Source organism: Maniola hyperantus, chromosome 10 (assembly GCF_902806685.2).
Source record: "Maniola hyperantus chromosome 10, iAphHyp1.2, whole genome shotgun sequence".
NCBI lineage: Eukaryota > Metazoa > Arthropoda > Insecta > Lepidoptera > Nymphalidae > Maniola > Maniola hyperantus.
In genome coordinates, this window is record NC_048545.1 from 4,032,448 (window position 1) to 4,050,217 (window position 17,770).

Genomic DNA, 17,770 nt, shown 5'->3' on the forward strand with positions numbered 1-17,770 from the left:
GAAGCAACCAAGAGCGAGTGCAATAGCGAGTGTTTGTAGGTTGTGTTCTTTACTCTTTGGTTGTGTTGTTGTAGGGCATAAATTATAGACTATTCAAAGGATGCAATCGAAAATGACGTTTATCTTTATCCGTTTGGTTTTACGCATAAAAATTAAAGATTTTTCCTGTAATACCTACTTTTTATGTCTCCATTATTATTTAGATTTTAACGTTTAAATTATTATTCACTGATACGTGCCAATAGCCTGTATGTAATGTTAGATGTAATGAATCTAGAATATCTAGATGATAGAACACTAAAATAATAGGCAATGTGCGTTAAATGAAACCTACTCGTGACAAAGGATTAGTTAGCAACTTAGCAAAAGATCAATGAGATGAGATGAAAAGATGATGCAATTTCTGAGAATCTTAGCTTAGAAAACTATAGAGATGAAAACGTAATTATAGACGATTGGGGTGCTTTCAGTGGACTCCACATGTCATATGTCTGAAACCTCGTGAGCATCGAGATACTTACACTTACGGGCTATAAGTACTATACGGGCGGGGCATTAGAATTTGGTCTTATAATTATTTAGCTGCTAATATGTATTGATTGGTCGGATAATAATACCCGGTCTTTTTATTCTAATAAGACTGGCCGTAAGTTTTTGACGAGTAAGGTACCTATCCTGCAGATTTCAGGTGATGCTGTAGCATCAGGTTACCTTATTTTTGCAGTATCATTTTTTTTTAAAGAATATTAGCCATGTAAAATGACTAATATTCCCCTTTCCTCTCCAACTAAGCGTCAGGCTTGTGCTAGGAGTAGGTACGACAATAGTGCAACGGGCGGGATTTGAACCGTCGACCTTTCGGTTTTCAGTCCACTCCTTTACCGGTTGAGCTACTGAGGCTCAGCTATTGAAGTAGTTAGCATACTTTTCTAATCAATTTGACCAGTGGAAGATGCTCATATCCCTTCATCAACTAGAAAAGAGTTGATAATCTTCAAACAGCTGGACAGATTTTCTTCGATTACCTATACCAAAGAGCACTCTCGCACAAGTCACCTTTATAAGTTTATTTCATTCGTTTAGGAGCTATGATGCCACAGACAGATACACAGACACAAAGATACACACGTCAAACTTCCTTCATCTTGGGTGTTAAAAAAATGTTTTTATCTTGTTCTTGTTTTTGCAGGTGATTGAGTCATCGACTCAATGTTTGACTCGTTTACAATGTTACCCGTGAGGACTGAATTAAAAGAAACAACACCCGCCCGTTTCTTGAAAGGTCTTGGTCTAAACCTCAGAATAAGGACTGTTAGAAGTAGCCCTATTGTGACACTTACTGTTAGAGAGAGATAGAAATTAATACAACAAAAGCAAACAATTTTTATGGTTAAAGACCACAGATTATTTACTTCCAAGGCTAATAAACGACCTTCCAACGGATCTTAAATCCAAAATAAGTAAAAACAACATTAAATACAAAATTAAAAATTATTTATTAAATATGAAATAATAAAATTTTCTGTCAAATTGAAGCAGCCTGTATACGCGTTATCCAGTATATTGGACCGAGCTATGCCGAAGTGAGCCGGGCCGCATTGCGTTGGTATCGGGAGAATGACTTTTATCGCTATATACCATCAAGTCATTTTCGATGAGATCGATGCTGTGTGGCGTGGTACATTTTGGCGTGGCGAGGTCCAACTCGTATGCAAAAATTGAAGCTTGTATACGCGGACATATTTTATTTTAAAACTACCTACCTACATTTGTTCATAATAGTTACACATACCTACCTAGAATATTAGACTAAGTATTAACTACAGAGGAATGTGCAGTGGTCAGACAAGCCGCCAAGCGCTTACGAGCATGAAGAAACCAATATTGTAAGCGTTTTTTCTTTTAGTGTGGAAAATAAATAAATAAGCTAAATGCATTTTTAAGCTCTTGTTAGAACGTGACAAAATGATTATGTTTTGTCCTTATCACCGTAGCCACTTTTTTTTGTTTGCCAAAATGTATTTGTACGTGAGAATTTGGCAAACAACGTGAAGTGTAGAAGGAATGACATTTCACAAGTAAGAAAATCTGCTTGAGCGAGAGGGACTGAGGGGGCCACGCTAGTTGCAAATCTTACCTAGTATTAGTCACAGAGTACTTTTTTTATGTATATAGTGATCTGTGGTTGGCAACACTGAGTGTCAGATTGTGAACATGTTGTACTCCAGACCCAGTACTCTGTGGTGAACACCTAAATAATTTTTTGCAAAATAATTTATATTTATTAACAACAGTAGGTAACGTTAATTAGATTTGTAACTGCGACTGTATAAATGTTCTTAATTAATCTTCTTTGCAAATAATAAGTTCAGTGACGCCTAAACTTCGGGAATATTGTTGTGTTTAGACGATCGACGTAATTGTGGTTTCAGCTGTTTACGATATGTTTTCTCAATAATTCTCCCTCCGCTACGGATTTTGAACCAATGGCTCAGTAAATGAGTAAACAGCTGCATCAAGTTTTCTCTAATTATTTAATATCTGCAACGAAGTGAGGCAAGTGTTTGTAATGATTAATCATTATCATTGTATTTTGGGTGCCATGTATGTGACCTTGAAAAGCTGTCTGATGCCCGCGACTTCGTCTGCGTGGATTTCGGTTTTTAAAAATCTCGTGAGAACTCTTTGATTTTCCGGGATAAAAAGTAGCCTATGTCCTTCCCCGGGATGTAAGCTATCTCTGTACAAAATTTCGTCAAAATCGGTTGAACGGATGGGCCATGAAAGGCATGCAGACGGACAGACAGACAGACACACTTTCGCATTTATAATATTAGTATGGAATGGATTAAGTTCCTAGTAAAATTCCATTCACATACTTTCATAGGTTTAATTAAATACACTAGCTTTGCAAAGTGAAGGTAATTAGTATATTAATACCTACCTACTCAATAGCAGAGATAATTAATTAACAAGTACAGATCGCTTGCTCTCTATTTAAAATTGTAACTAGTTTAAGACTATTACAAGATGGCGTTACTTGGTTCGTATGAAATATATTTTTTATGGATTTGACAAAATATCATATTTTACTTGTCTGGTTCATCAAATTTATTTATATTTAGTAACAAAATACAAAATTTTCACAACATCATCATCGGAAAAAGCAAATTCTTAATTTTAATTATTGACTCATTGAACTTTACGATATCCATAGCAAGTTCTATCCTTTGCTTTGGATAGCTGAAGTAGTATTACAAAATTCCAGTAGATGGCGTAACAAAATGACTTGTCACTTGAAAATAAAATTACTATGAATTGATGAATTAAATATTAAAAAAAGTCAAAAAGTCGTTGTAATTAACTAGACTCAAACCTTGACCGCTGAGCCATGATGTCATGTGCATCATAAAAAAATGAAAATTTGAGTTGGCTCTAAATAAAATTGAGTTTCATCAGCTGTTCGATAGATGGCACTAAATAAATTCGATAACTCACATTTTAGCTTGCACAATAACGCCATCACACTATAAGGAGTTGAACTACAAGGTACCGGCGACTTAAAGGAGTTTTACGCGAGCTTTAAATGAATGTATGACGTTAGCAATCTGTACTTGTTAATATATTATCTCTGTCAATAGTAAAAAATGATAGTGAAAAATTAAAGTTTTACACTTAATACATCTATAGATTTCTCTCTCGAATAAAAAGATTTGTGCAGATTGGCCTGCAAATCTCAAAAAAATACTGAATCTCTGAATAATACAATTTTCACCCAATAGCATAGTTAAAGAAGGGTTATTTAATTGTGAAGGTAATTTCATGTGCTGCTTTGTAAATTGTAACTCCCAAACTACCTACTTAAATTATATTTTGGTAAAATAATGATGGCCAAGTAGATCATCCTTGCAACTTCTGCATGGATTTAGAGTTTCACAAACCAGGTGAGAGTTCTTTGATTTTCCAGGACAAAAAGTAGCTTGTATCCCTTAGAACCCATGTCCTTTCCTGGGATGCAAGCTGGGATTTTTATACCAAAAGTTAAAATCGGTTAAATGGATGGGCCATGAAAAGCTTGCAAAAAAAAAGCATGTCTGTCTGTCTGTTAGCTTTTCAAAGCTCATCTGCTTTACCGATTTTGACAAAAACTAGTATAGATATAACTTGCATCCTAGAAAAGGACATAGACTTACTTTTGTAGCATTGTAGCTCTGAAATAAATGTACAAATTTGAATGCAGTTTCTTTTACTCGAAAGCCTGTTTAATCAAGATGGTAATCATGTGTACAAGTGTTTGAAGATTATTTTATCAGCTGTTTTCTCAGCTAATGTCTAAAATAAAAAATGTCTAATGTAAAAAAGGGATCTTAGTTATATAGTTGAGATTTGTATTACTTGCACTTGTCTTATGGACTCAATCCTGACTACAATGCAATAAAATTAGAGCCATTACGCACAGTCGACTATCGCCCAGCAACTCAGTCGATGGCGATGTTTAGAATCTGTAATTTATATGGAAGTTGCTGTGGCATACGAAGTCGCACAACTCCGTGCGCAGATTACTCCGTCGACCAATTACCGGGCGACTAGTCGACCGTGCGTATAGGCGCTTATAGTACCTAACCTGTCAGGGGTGATTTTAATTTTTAAATCATCTTTGTTTTAGCTACAAAATGACACTGATAGAAGGGGTGGGAGATGAGGTGGTGCAGTTTGTAGTGGTGCTGCTGGTGGTGTTGGTGGCGTCGCTGGCGTGGTGGTCCACCAACGCCAGGCCGGACCGCTACCAGACTGTGCTTGTGATGCGCTCGCGCACGCACCACCCTGTCACTGTCAGCATAGTCACACGTAAGTGTACGGTTCCGGAATAGTGTAGTCACTTCCCTGCATGTGCACTGTACAGTTACATCATTCTTAGGCAAGCGCGCTCCAACCTAGATCTCATGATTGTTTTTTTTAGCCATGATTGCTATCAAGCGCAAGTCTATCACACAATAAAAAAATATCTACTTGAATACCAATAGTAAACCTTACCATTTTGGCCACTGCTGGACATAAGTTTTTTCGCAAATGCACTTATTCACCCGCCACCTTCTTGGAATGTTTTGGTGGTATCATTGGTTATACATATCTGATTAGCGACGAAACACTATTTTATGTCAAATTATGCTTGGAGTTCACTCACAAAATTATGATGGTTTTTTATTTCAGGACCAACTGTAACCAATTCTCGTACAGTTAATGCCCAAGTACCACCACCTGAACCTATAGGTAAATATGAGTTATGACATCAAATGAGTCAAGACACAATATCAAGTGTTTCAAATTTGATTCCTGCAAGCTCCTTTTGATATGTATTTTAGCTTGATAAAGTGTTTACAATATTGCAATTTGACAGCTGCAAGTAACACCGTTCCTGAGGCCGAAAGCAGTAGAGACGACAGGGTGATACCGCTGCAGGAGATGGACAGCATCGTCGACGCGGACATGGCGATGCTGGACAACAATCGGTTGCACTTCTATCGCCGAATCGACTGTGAGTCTCTTCGTCAGTTGTTGTTTGACGGCTGCAGTAACACTGCACCTGACAGCGAGAGCAGTAGAGGCGACAGGGTGATACCGTTGCAGGAGATGGACAGCATCGTCGACGCGGACGTGGCGATGCTGGACAACAATCGGTTGCACTTCTATCGCCGGATCGACTGTGAGTCCCTTCATCAGTTGTTGTTTGACGGCTGCAGTAACACTGCACCTGACAACGAGAGCAGTAGAGGCGACAGTGTGATACCGCTGCAGGAGATGGACAGCATCGTCGACGCGGACATGGTGATGCTGGATAACAATCGGTTGCACTTCTATCGCCGGATGGACTGTGAGTCTCTTCGTCAGTTGTTGTTTGATATCGCACCTTCAATTTTCAATCTGATGTATACATAGATAGCAGATTTTCAGTCGATGTAGATGGATCTAAAGTTGGGTTACGATTGTAAGAGAATTAGGTGATTTTCCGCCACATTTCTTGCTGCGCCGATTCTAACTTTGACATCTAATTCCTTTACACAAGTGTACTTATCTATTGCAGCACCACAAAACAATCAAACCACAGCAGAATCTTCCAACGAAGAAACGGAAAGCACAGAAGAGCAAGAGCCGGCCAGTAACGCGCAGATAAGGGAGATGGACAGCATTGTCAGTGCTATGGAGGCTGACGTCACCACCGGTTGTGACTTCTTCACGAGGTCTGGTGGTGAGTACTTTCCTTTTCGTACAACTTACCATCCGTAAGGATCCACACCTTAACATGCTTTTCAAGACGGTGAGGACAGAAAACAGCCAAAAGCCAAAAATTTGCCGACTTAGTTTTAATGTCAGAACAGAACAAGCCCAAAAGGCGTTTGTACGCCATTAAGTACTTGCACTTTTACGTACTTGTGTATGCATTTAAGAGCTTACACAGGCACGTATTTATGCACTTTCGTTTGCATTCACGTGATATCGAACCGCCGAATTTCTTGCTGTTTCTTCTCGTTAGGAAAGGCATTCCGAACCAGTGGTAGATGCATCCCCGACTATTCGTAAGTACTTGTAAAAGGTTATTCGAATAAAAAAGATTTTTATTTTATTTTATTTTTATTTATTTACTGTGGTAGGCGTGTACATCATAATCATCATCATGATCAACCCATCACTGGCTCACTACAGAGCACGGGTCTCCTCTCAGCACGGCTAGCATGGGCCGAAGATAAAAATTATATCCCCCGATTTTATCCACTGCACAGGAGATAACATTAACTTCTCCACCCCTCAGAGCACGGCAACAGGGGAGAGGAGAAGTTTATCCCCGTTTGACATTTCACGGGGACTCGGGGGACTATTTATCCACCGTCTATAGCATGGGGCCAAATAAAAGAAGATAAACTGTCCTTTTTTGACATTTGAGAGGGATAATTTTATCATCGAGATTAGAGGTGGGTATAAGCTCATAGAACTTTAACTCAATTATTAAAAGATCAAAAAACATGTCTCGCGCTTTTTTTATTAGTTTGAAATAGAGAATTTAGAACGAAAATAACATGAGCACGTAATTAGTGATGGAAGTAATCCCTTTGAATTTCCCGACGCTGAGTTCCGACACTTGTTTCGGATGGACAAATATTATGTGCTGTACTTGTGCGAGCAGCTTAATGAAGCACTAAAGCCGATTAATTCGGTGGATGGATTCATAAAAGTAAGTAAGTACTTACCTATTACCTAAAACCATCTTGTGCAAACGAATAGGTACCTAATTTAGGTTACCTACTTAGGTAGGTAGTAGGTACCTACAAATAGGTCCTACATGCGGCTATTCCCTATTTATCCTACGTCCTCACATCTATAAGACTCTTGGCAGATGGTAGTTACCAGTGAGATACAAGTCAAGGTCATGGGATGACTATTGCCCGCGACTTCATCTGTGTGGATTTAGGTTTTGAAAATCCTGTGAGAACTATTTGATTTTCCAGAATAAAAAGTAGCCGGTGTCCATCCTCGGGATGTAAGCTAACTCTGTAGGTACTAAATTTCATCTAAATCGGTTAGACTGTTGGGCTGTGAAAAGCTAGCAGACAGACAGGCAGACACACTTTCGTATTTATAATATTAGTATGGATTATTGGAAATATAAAATAACACAATGACTCATTATAATAAAATCATTTATTTGAACAAAATAGGCAGGAGTCTAATTTAACAAAACAATTCTTAAATTAAAATACACACCTATATCATAGTTATATACATAATGATACACAAACACAATAACACTTTACAAATTATAATGGTTCATCATAAGTGTTTTGTAAGAGTAAATATGTTAGCCTATTATACTTTATAGACCATTTCAGTATATCCTCTTACTCTTAATTTATTATTATTGAAAATCATTAATGTATTAATTGTATATTTCAGAATTCCAATGGAACAACCAAAGGACAGACTAGAAAATGTAACAAATAAAGAAATCTCACATATCTATGGATCAAACCAGACTGCTAACTGTTGCCCGACAATAAAAGGGAAAAAGGGATGGAATAATAAATACATATTTGCATTAAAATATATTTCTTTAAGTACCTATTACCTAAAACCACCTTGTGCAAACCCATCCTTATATCTACTACTACTACTAGGGTTCTGTAGGGTACCAATGGGACCCTATTACAGTCTCAGCTCTCCATCTGTCTGTCTCCTGAAACGTAACAGGTTAAAGTTGAAATTTTGTACTTATTTCTATTGCTGCTATAACAAAAAATAAGTTTCTTCAAAAAATAATTTTGCTTTAAGTACTCTTTCTGTGTGATTGAGTAACAAACACAAACTTTTAGGCATAATATTAGGAATACCAATTAAAACAATGCTTATTTGGATGTACACAAATCAAATATGATGTTAACTTAACAGATCTAAAAGTAGTGCTATTATCCTTAAGAAAAGGAAGTAACAAGTTTAATGTTCAATCAAACCACACTGCCATAGAATAACTTCCTATATTCATAACTATTTACAAATTACAAAAATGTACATATCCTCTACTTACTTTTTATTTATTTATTGGCATTTATAGGAAAACCACTCGGGGCTATTGGTTTTATAAAGTACCCACTGTGTACAAAGTGGGTTAAACGACAGTCTCACCATAGTCCACCACCGACACTTCAAAGATTTCCTGCCATAAGATAAAAAACATTGGCTTGACATGCTTATAAAGAAATTAGGTTAGTTTAATAGCTCAAACCATACCAGCTTAACCAATTTTAAGTGATATTGAACTCTTCTCAGTGCAGTGTGCTGAACTGTTAGTTTTATCATCATCTCAAACAATAATGAAAATATTTTATGTTGATAAGATGTGTACCTAACTTACCTATTCCAATAGGTAGGTACCTAAAGTTATTTTGAGTTTGTTATACAAGACACACATATAATAGAACTAAATTAATACACGCATCTCTCTGGCTGGCCCATTATGGAGTCTTCAGGTCCAATTCCTGTTGAGCATTTATGCCCAACAGTGATAATTAATATTGAACACTTATGTGCTCATATATGTGACCGACGGCACTATTGAGACATTTCCCGGTGGTCCTACATCCCGAGCTGCCTCATCATACTTGTCAGTCAGTGGCCAGTGCCCTTCTTCAAGTACATATTTCCATGTCTGCAAATAAAACAACAATTTATGCATTTCTTTGTCGCTAACAATATCAATATATTATCACTTCAATTTTGTGTACTGACTAACACAAATTGTCTTTGTGATACTTACTGTGATAGCTAGGAATTTCAACTATTCGATTATTTTTTAATTTGGATAATTCAAAAGTGGAGTTAGGTTAGGTAAACACAAACAATAACAATACTTACGTGCATAATCTTCTGTGAATGTTTTTTAAACTATTTTACGGCTCCGGCTTCTAGCTCTTTTAAAATAAAAAGCAGCCACAGACGAGTTACGAGTAACGAAAACGAGCAAAATCAAAAGCACAGATAAAAAATAATAACACTTTGACATTAACCGAGGACTAGTCTTTCCCCGCCTTATCACCGGGGATAATTATATCCAACCCTGTGCCCATGCTCGGAGAGTGGAAATAACTATCGGAGGGGATAAAATTTTTATCCTTTCCTCGGGGAGAAAATTTCCCGGCCCATGCTAGGCCTGCAGAGTGAGAAGGGTTTTGGCCATAGTCTACCACGCTGGCCATGTGCGGATTGGTAGACTTCACACACGTTTGAGAACATTATGGAGAACTCTGCAAAGCAAGTGATATTTAATTAATTAAAACGCACATAACTCCGAAAAGTTAGAGGTGCGTGCCCGGGATCGAATCCCCGAGCTTCGATTAGAGGGCGGACGTCCTGACCACTAGGCTATCACCGCGTTTACATACTTGCTTATATATTTATACGCACTTTTGTATGCATTTACGTGCTTTCGAGCGTATTTGCGCACTCTCGTATGCATTTACGTACTTGCGAGTGTATTAACATAATTGAAAGAAAGAAAGAAAGAAAAGACGTTTATTTACCAAACAGTGTCACACATCACATCTTAAAACTAAGAGCTGGTTATTCCGGCGCTTCTTCCACCTGAGCATAAGCAAATAATTGCTATATTATAAAATAAAATAAAATAGCTTTTATTCTCTGATGCAATAGTTATACATCTTATATTACTAACTAACCGTATTACTAATTTCTTATTTCCTATTATTTAATTATCCTATCCTACATAATTTATTCTAAAAAATTGGTAACACCAGCAATTTACAGTTCAGGTTGTCCTCTTTGGACATAGGCCTCCTCTAGACTTCTCCATTTTTCCCTATCTAACGCCTGGCGTTAGATTGCTATATTATTTGCAGATCATTCATTACCCATCCACGTGTTGCAAATTTACTTAATGCGTAAATGCAATGCGAAAGTGTGTTTGTTTGTTGGTTTATCAAGTCGGACCATTGTAGATTGTATAGTGAATGTAGATAGTTTCGACATAGGCTACTTTTTAACCCGGGAAATCAAAGAGATTCCAGGGAATTTTTCAAAACGCAGTCGTATTTGCGGGCGTCATCTAGTGATAAATAAGTTAGTGTTTTTTTTTTTCAGAATCAAATAGTAAACCGGGTGCCGCGAAACCCAATGACATACGAGACAATAACTCAACCCCACAAGATACTGGTGAAACCCAGGATCACGCCGGTAGCTCTAATGATGACAGCATAGACAGAGAGGGCAGGAAGATTGTGATCAAACTCAAATACCTCAACGATACTCTCAAGGAAGTGGAGGGCAGCTTAGATGAACTGCTGAAGGATTTTAAGAGGTATGTATTTAAATTTAATTTCATTACAAATTGTTAAAATTAAGTTACTAAAATGGTAGCGGGCTAACTTGGAAGTGGCATGGCAGTTTTTATTAAACCCTTATCGGCATCGCATAGAAACGCTAGATCGCTCGGCGGCACGGCTTTGCCGGTAGGTTGGTATGTTAGTTATCAAACTATTAATCAATCTATCTGTAATCGGTTGATATGTTATTTAGAAACATACGTCTCATAATAATTTAGCTGAGCTATGAACTAGTAAAGGAAATAAATAAACTAGACTCTAGTTTATCGTTCGCGAATCACTAGTTTACTAGAGCATTTGCACGTGAAACGATTCGCGGACAATTCACCCCTTCTGGACAAGGTAATAATATTATTGACAAGTTGTGCCATACGCCACAACTTGTCAAGTTCCAGCTCAACTTAATGCTGTATGCTTTGTATGAGTGCATCTCTGTGTACGCATACACTTGTGTACTCGTAATAATATCTCCGCTGTAGTTGCCTAATGTTCTTTAAGCTTGACTGCCTTGGCCGACATCCGGTCAGAATCAGATCAGAACATTATCAACAAGCGCCGTATTGTTGCAGACGCCATTTCGCTGCGGAGCTGTGCGCAGAGCGGCGCGTGCGGCTCATCTTCCGCGGGCGAGTGCTGGGCGACGAGGCGGCGACGCTGGGCGCGTGCGGGCTGCACCATCGCGCCGTCGTGCACTGCCTCGTGCACCCCTCGCGGCCCCGCAACCGCGCAAGACCCGCGCCCGCACAGGTCAGTGTCACATAAGAGGCGAAGCAGCTCGGAGTGTACAGGTGCCAGGCCCGCACCACAGAAGAGCAGCAGCGGGGATCTCAGCTGTACTAGTGACGTCTAGCCCTAAAGGGGGGAGAGTGAGCATAAGGGACAAAATAATTTGTAGGGAGTCATGAAGGCGCCCCGGGAAAATGCCAAGAGCAAGTACCGAACGGGCGCCCTCCCGCGATTCGGCCCATATAACCGAGAGGTTGGTGGGGCCATGGGAGGTGGAGGGTTGCCCTGGCAGGTCAGTGTCACATGCTACGCTCATCTGCCGCTGCACCATAGCACATATCAGAGGGCTTTCATTAATGGTATAAAGAAAGGAACTGTTTAATTTTTTTTTTCTTAGAGTTAATCAACTTAATTTCTTTTCTGTTTTCCAGCAGCAGCCTGGCAACCAGTCTCGCGGCGCAACGCACGAGTTGGTGACAGAGGGCGCGGCCCCCGAGAGGGCGTGGGACTTGGAGAACATCCTCATGACGCTCGTCTCCGTCGCGCTCACCGTCGTCTGGTTCTTCAGGTGATGATGCGACTATACTCTATCCACAGATTAAAAAACTAGTATAGGACTCTCTCTGTTACGTAATCCCATACAAATGACAGAGCCGAAAAATTCGGTGGCCGTTAACCATTTTGTGTCACCAACAAACAAGTGAGACAACGAGTTTTTTGAAAACATTTTCGAATTGAATTTCGAATATTTTTTGAAAACATAATTGTGATTGGTTGGTGACGGAAAACGGTTAACGCCCACTGAGTTTTTTAGTTCTGTCATTTGTATGGGATTACGTAAGATTGTGATTGGTTGGTGAAGGAAATCGTTTAACGCCCACTGAGTTTTTTGGTTCTGTCATTTGTATGGGATTACGTAACAAAGAGAGCCCTACACTAGCTTCTTTGCATGGATAGAGTTCTGTGATCTTGTCCCGCTCTAATGAAACGAGTGACGTTAAAATTTGAAAAATGTATTTTGTAATATTTCAGATGCGAATACTCGAATATGTTCACGGCGAGCGCGAGCGTGGCGCTGTTCGGGCTGACGGTGTTCTACAGCGTTGCCATCTTCGGCCTCTACCTCTCCGACACCTTCCACGCCGAGCGCCGCCCCGCCGCGCCCGCCCCGCAGCCCCCGCCCGTGCCCAACCACTAACTGCGCCCCCCGTGCGGGTGCGGCGAGTCGAACATGCCCACGCTGAGCGCCGCCCCGCACCTACGCCCGTGCCCAACCACTAACTGCGCCCCCCGTGCGGGTGCGGCGAGTCGAACATGCCCACGCTGAGCGCCGCCCCGCACCTACGCCCGTGCCCAACCACTAACTGCGCCCCCCGTGCGGGTGCGGCGAGTCGAACATGCCCACGCTGAGCGCCGCCCCGCACCTACGCCCGTGCCCAACCACTAACTGCGCCCCCCGTGCGGGTGCGGCGAGTCGAACATGCCCACGCTGAGCGCCGCCCCGCACCTACGCCCGTGCCCAACCACTAACTTCTCCACCCCATGCGGGTGCGGCGAGTCGAACATGCCCACGCCGAGCGCAGCGCCCGCCCCGTGGGGGTGCGACGAGTCGCCTCCCTTTTTATTTATTGTTTTTCACGCATAAAACAAGGGTAATCAAAAGCTACAACGCGTGCACCCGCGCGGTGTAAATACCCTCGCGCTCCCTTTGGTCTAAAGACTCCCAAAAATCGCCTACTGCGCATTCTTCAGTATGTTTGTCGGTTATTGTATCAGAAACCGCGGTCATTATAGAAAAACTGGTGGATTATTCATTTCTACTTTTTTCATACTAGACTGATATTGGACCGTACAGTGGTACCACCCACTTACGTCTTTATATACATCTTTATACACTGGTGGCAGTGGCGTGCAGGTCATAGAGGCATAAAGGCACTGCTTACCCTTATATTGAAATAGCACTATGCTCATTTTTAATTTTTAACCTGCCAGTTAATAGTTAACCTGATGCCTACCCTCAGTTCGAAACTTCGAACCCTTTGGACGCCACTGCCTGTTCGTTGAGCGAGGATTATAAGTTCATAGAATTTTTTTACATAAATGATGTCAAGTAAATTATGTACTCGTAGAAATACGGGCGATGGTGCGTCGTTTAATATTTAAGGTATTATAATAATTTTTCGTTAAAATATCTGTAATCAAAAATAAGCAGTTTTGTACTATCGTCGATCGCACGCACCAAGCGCACCTAATTTTGACAATGCGTATTCCTTTTTTTTACAAAACTTTTAAATACATATCAAAAATTGCGGAACCGGCAGGATTCGAACTGGGTATCGCGCCCGGAGCGCCCTCGACCAACTAGGCCACGGTTCACAGTGGCCGGTGACGAAATTTAAGATATGTATTTCAATTCAGTACTGAAGCGACTGTTAATGCCATCTAGTACAGCCGAATATATAAGTGATTTCACTGTTTCATCAACACGGGTAACTCTGTTTGTTCTGGTCCAGAGCTCGGAAGGCCCTGACACGCATATGTGTAGATAGCGCTTTATGCGCACTGATGACGTCATATACTGATGTTGCGATCGGTGCACGTTGTACCTAATGTGCGATCAGGTTTAGCCGTATAAGGGCAACATTACATTGTGTCGAGTCAGTAATTAGGTTTGCAATTATTATTATTAACGGTATAAGAGAAAGTTAGACAGCCTTTCCACTAAAGCCGAGTGCAGACGTGTTCAGCTTGGTCGCTGCAATGGTTAGGTAGTCATATGACAGTAAAAGCTATACCAAAAACTCGTCTCGTCAAATGCAAAACGTTTTACGCCAATCGTAAGGTATTTTTAAAAATAATCAAAGAGCATTTTGTAGGTCTGTGCGAACGAGAGAGCAATACACTCGTGACGTAGAGCAACAGAGAAAAACAATCGCCAATCATCGGTTTGAATTTTTTTGTGAACTATTGGTGCAAATTCAGTATCTAAATAGTTAAATATAACTTAAGTAGGTTATAACTATTAATTTTTTAATGCCTCTTTAGAAAGGGACGTCGTATCCATTTTCTGTTGACTTGTGAACTTACGTCCTATATATTATTTTTGTGCATTTATTAGGAAACTAGCTTATGCTCGCGTCTTCGTCCGCGTGGATTACATAAATTTCAAACCTCTATTTTAATCCCTTAGGGGTTGAATTTTCGAAAATCCTTTCTTAGCGGATGTTTACGTCATAATAACATTGTGTTGCATGCCAAATTTCAGCCCGATCCGTCCAGTGGTTTGAGCTGTGTGTTGATAAATCAGTCAGTCAGTCAGCTTCTTCATAGATGAACGTGTTTGACGTAGAACGTTTTGTATGAAAAGTATGAAAATTATAAATTCTTACCATACTCCTATTATGGCAAATATCCGAGTCATTTGTAAATGACGTTATAATTAATTATTCTGTCATATTTGTCTATTTTTGTATAGGTACTTGAATCAAGGAATCATAATAATACAATAATTTATGTATAATGAATATACATTGATTAATTTGTTATATTATGTATATATTTAAATTAGTCTATCGTCATAGAAGCATGGTTAAATAGCACAAATGCTTTTAATTATTTTATATTGAATTTCAACCGTCCACGTAATCTCAAACTCAATATGTATAAACCTTTAAAACTAGTAAAATTCATGCGAGCTTTCCAGTTATGGGAATATTACAAAAACTTTGGGCGCTGTTAAAACTGACGTTAAACTCTTGCGTTGTATAAAGTTTTGTATGAGACCATTGAGAGTATTGAAAGTAAAAACTTCTGTAAAAAATAAGAGTTTTTTTGTATTGCATTGTGTCAAAAACGGATCTAATATTTTCAGGATATCGATGGTTAAAAAAACACATTAAAAATCTTACAATAATTGCAGTATTTTTAGTAGCACATTAAAGTTCTGAAATTTACCGAATAGGGTAGATGCACGATTAATTTTGATTATTATTTTTAAAAAACTGTGAAAACGAAGTGTGCTAATGAAGGGGCAGACAAAGCAGAGCTCGTTATCTCCCTCTCACGCCCGCATCTAAATGGTTGAGACGTCGCGACTAATATCGTGCATCTCTTTCATGTCATTTGAAAATTCAATTAAGTAACTTAATTTATCAGCGAATTCATAAAATAACTTCAATGGGAACGTAGGCCACCTTTTGATAAAGAAAATGTTGGAATGCCGAGTCATCTACCCTATTGATAATAATAAAATAATTATGTAATTATATTCAGCGAAATGTAAATAAATAGGTTTAAATTTTTATATTTATCTAGGTATAAGATTGATTTTCACTATAAAATTATTATTATTTTTCCATTTAATATCTTTGGATAGCTTAAATAAACAATTGTATTTAAATATTTTTTCGTCATTTATGTACATTTTTTTCTGCTATACTTACTTAACGCTATTGTTATTTAATTTTGTAAGGTCCTGAAATAAAATCATACTGAAGGCGAACTCGCTTTTTATTTACCTACACTTGTCTTACAACTTCTTTTTATTTTAGAAATAAAACATATTTTACGATTGGCATGCCATGCGAATTTTAAATCAATTCCATCAAATCAAATCGCATGTGTATGACAATGACTCGTATAATGCGTGACGCGAAAAGTCTCAACATCATCACTTTAGGTACCTTATATGATTCGAAATCTAGGGATGGAGGACCCGCGGGGTGATTACGTAAAAGTAAAACGTTGCAGTAGCAATGCGACAGTTCATTTGCTCTCTTCTTATTTTGTGGCTATTGCAGTTTCTCTCTAGCAGCTGTTACGTTTGACAGCAATGATGGCGAGATACGTAATCACCCCGCGGGTATTCTCTTTTGAAGTTTTCCTTGTTGTTCATTGTTATTCTATGGTCATCCATCGTAAAGCAATTTACATTGGAAGGGAATTTTTAAAATATTACAAAATGATTTCTATTATTATTATTATTTATTTATTATTTAATTAAAACGGCCATAAAGCCAATTACACTAATTAAACTACGAGTACAAACTAACATAAACATACTTACAAAAATTGTTAAAATTATAAATTTTAAAAAGCAAAATTATAAATTTTCACAAAATTGCAAGATCTGACCCATGAGGTCAGCCCATTTGTCAGCAAATATGTCACAGCGAGGGGACTCCTTCAGCAGTGCGTTGAGCGCAGCCAAAGTGCGCGGTATGGGTGACCTGGAACGCGCTACCGTGCGACTAAACGGACTTACGAAATTGGAGCGGTGGCGGAGATAGCTGTAATTAGAGGGTGCATAAACGCAGCAGAGCTTGTTGTGTAGTTCAGAGCAGTCAATCAGACCCCTAAGAATCTTGCAAATTGTACCAATTTGGTCGCAGTCTCTTCGGGTTGTGAGCGAGTGGAAACCTAAGTGCCCTTGGAGAAATTTTGTGGGATACATAAATGGGTAATTCCCGTGCAATTTTTTATATAAATACCTTAGAAAGGCTTTTTGAACCTTTTCAAGTAGCAAGGTGTAAGTGCTTTCATATGGATTCCAAATACAAGCGCTGGTTTCTAGCTTGGCACGAACCAAAGCGTCAAATAGCAGTTTTGTTATACATTCTATCTCCACTGTAAAGCACCAATTTCTAGAGAATGAAAATTCCCGGGAAGTCGTGGGTATTCCCGCGCGTTCCGACGAATTTTTCATTTGGGCAAGAAGTTTGTGTTTTACGTAGTGAAGATAGTAATGTCAATATGCTATGTAATATTTTAGATATTCGTTTCCATTCCCTTTCAATGTAAATTGAACCCAAGGCGTTGAGAAGACAGATTTTAGGCGCAACGCATACCTACGGAGTAAAAAATAGAGCCGAGGCGTGTTTTGTTTTGTTTACTACCATTTTGCCAAGCCATAATTACAGAGTATCAAGGTTAGACGTTGAGCTTCGTCTCAACTTCACTCTGTATGTTGTTACATGGGTTTACACCTTACGTCAATTAAATAAGAATTATAAGTCCTATAAAAATAAAACTCAAATTATAACTTTAATAATAATTTATTGTTAAAAATACTTGGCAATATTAAATATTAAAAAAAAAATAGTGGGTTTCGCTCCTCTGTGCCGTTACCTGCAAACGAAAAATAAAATGTAATAAAAGTG

The 17,770-nt window shown here is 39.0% G+C and overlaps 1 protein-coding gene across 4 annotated transcripts; it reads left to right on the top strand.

Moving 5' to 3' along the window:
- Window positions 1-2,218: 2,218 nt before the first annotated feature.
- Window positions 2,219-16,113, top strand: LOC117986008 (transmembrane and ubiquitin-like domain-containing protein 1). 4 transcript variants are annotated; one of them, XM_069501145.1, is made up of 9 exons: window positions 2,219-2,556; window positions 4,667-4,848; window positions 5,212-5,271; window positions 5,399-5,536; window positions 6,083-6,247; window positions 10,645-10,861; window positions 11,456-11,633; window positions 12,044-12,180; window positions 12,645-16,113. In XM_069501145.1, exons 2-9 carry the CDS (start codon window positions 4,674-4,676, stop codon window positions 12,808-12,810), a joined length of 1,236 nt encoding a protein of 411 aa, XP_069357246.1. In that variant the 5' UTR covers window positions 2,219-2,556; window positions 4,667-4,673; the 3' UTR covers window positions 12,811-16,113. The 4 variants fall into 4 exon arrangements, with proteins under 4 accessions (XP_069357246.1, XP_069357249.1, XP_069357248.1 ...); XM_069501148.1 differs by having other exon boundaries at window positions 12,047-12,180; XM_069501147.1 differs by having other exon boundaries at window positions 2,275-2,293.
- Window positions 16,114-17,770: the final 1,657 nt, after the last annotated feature.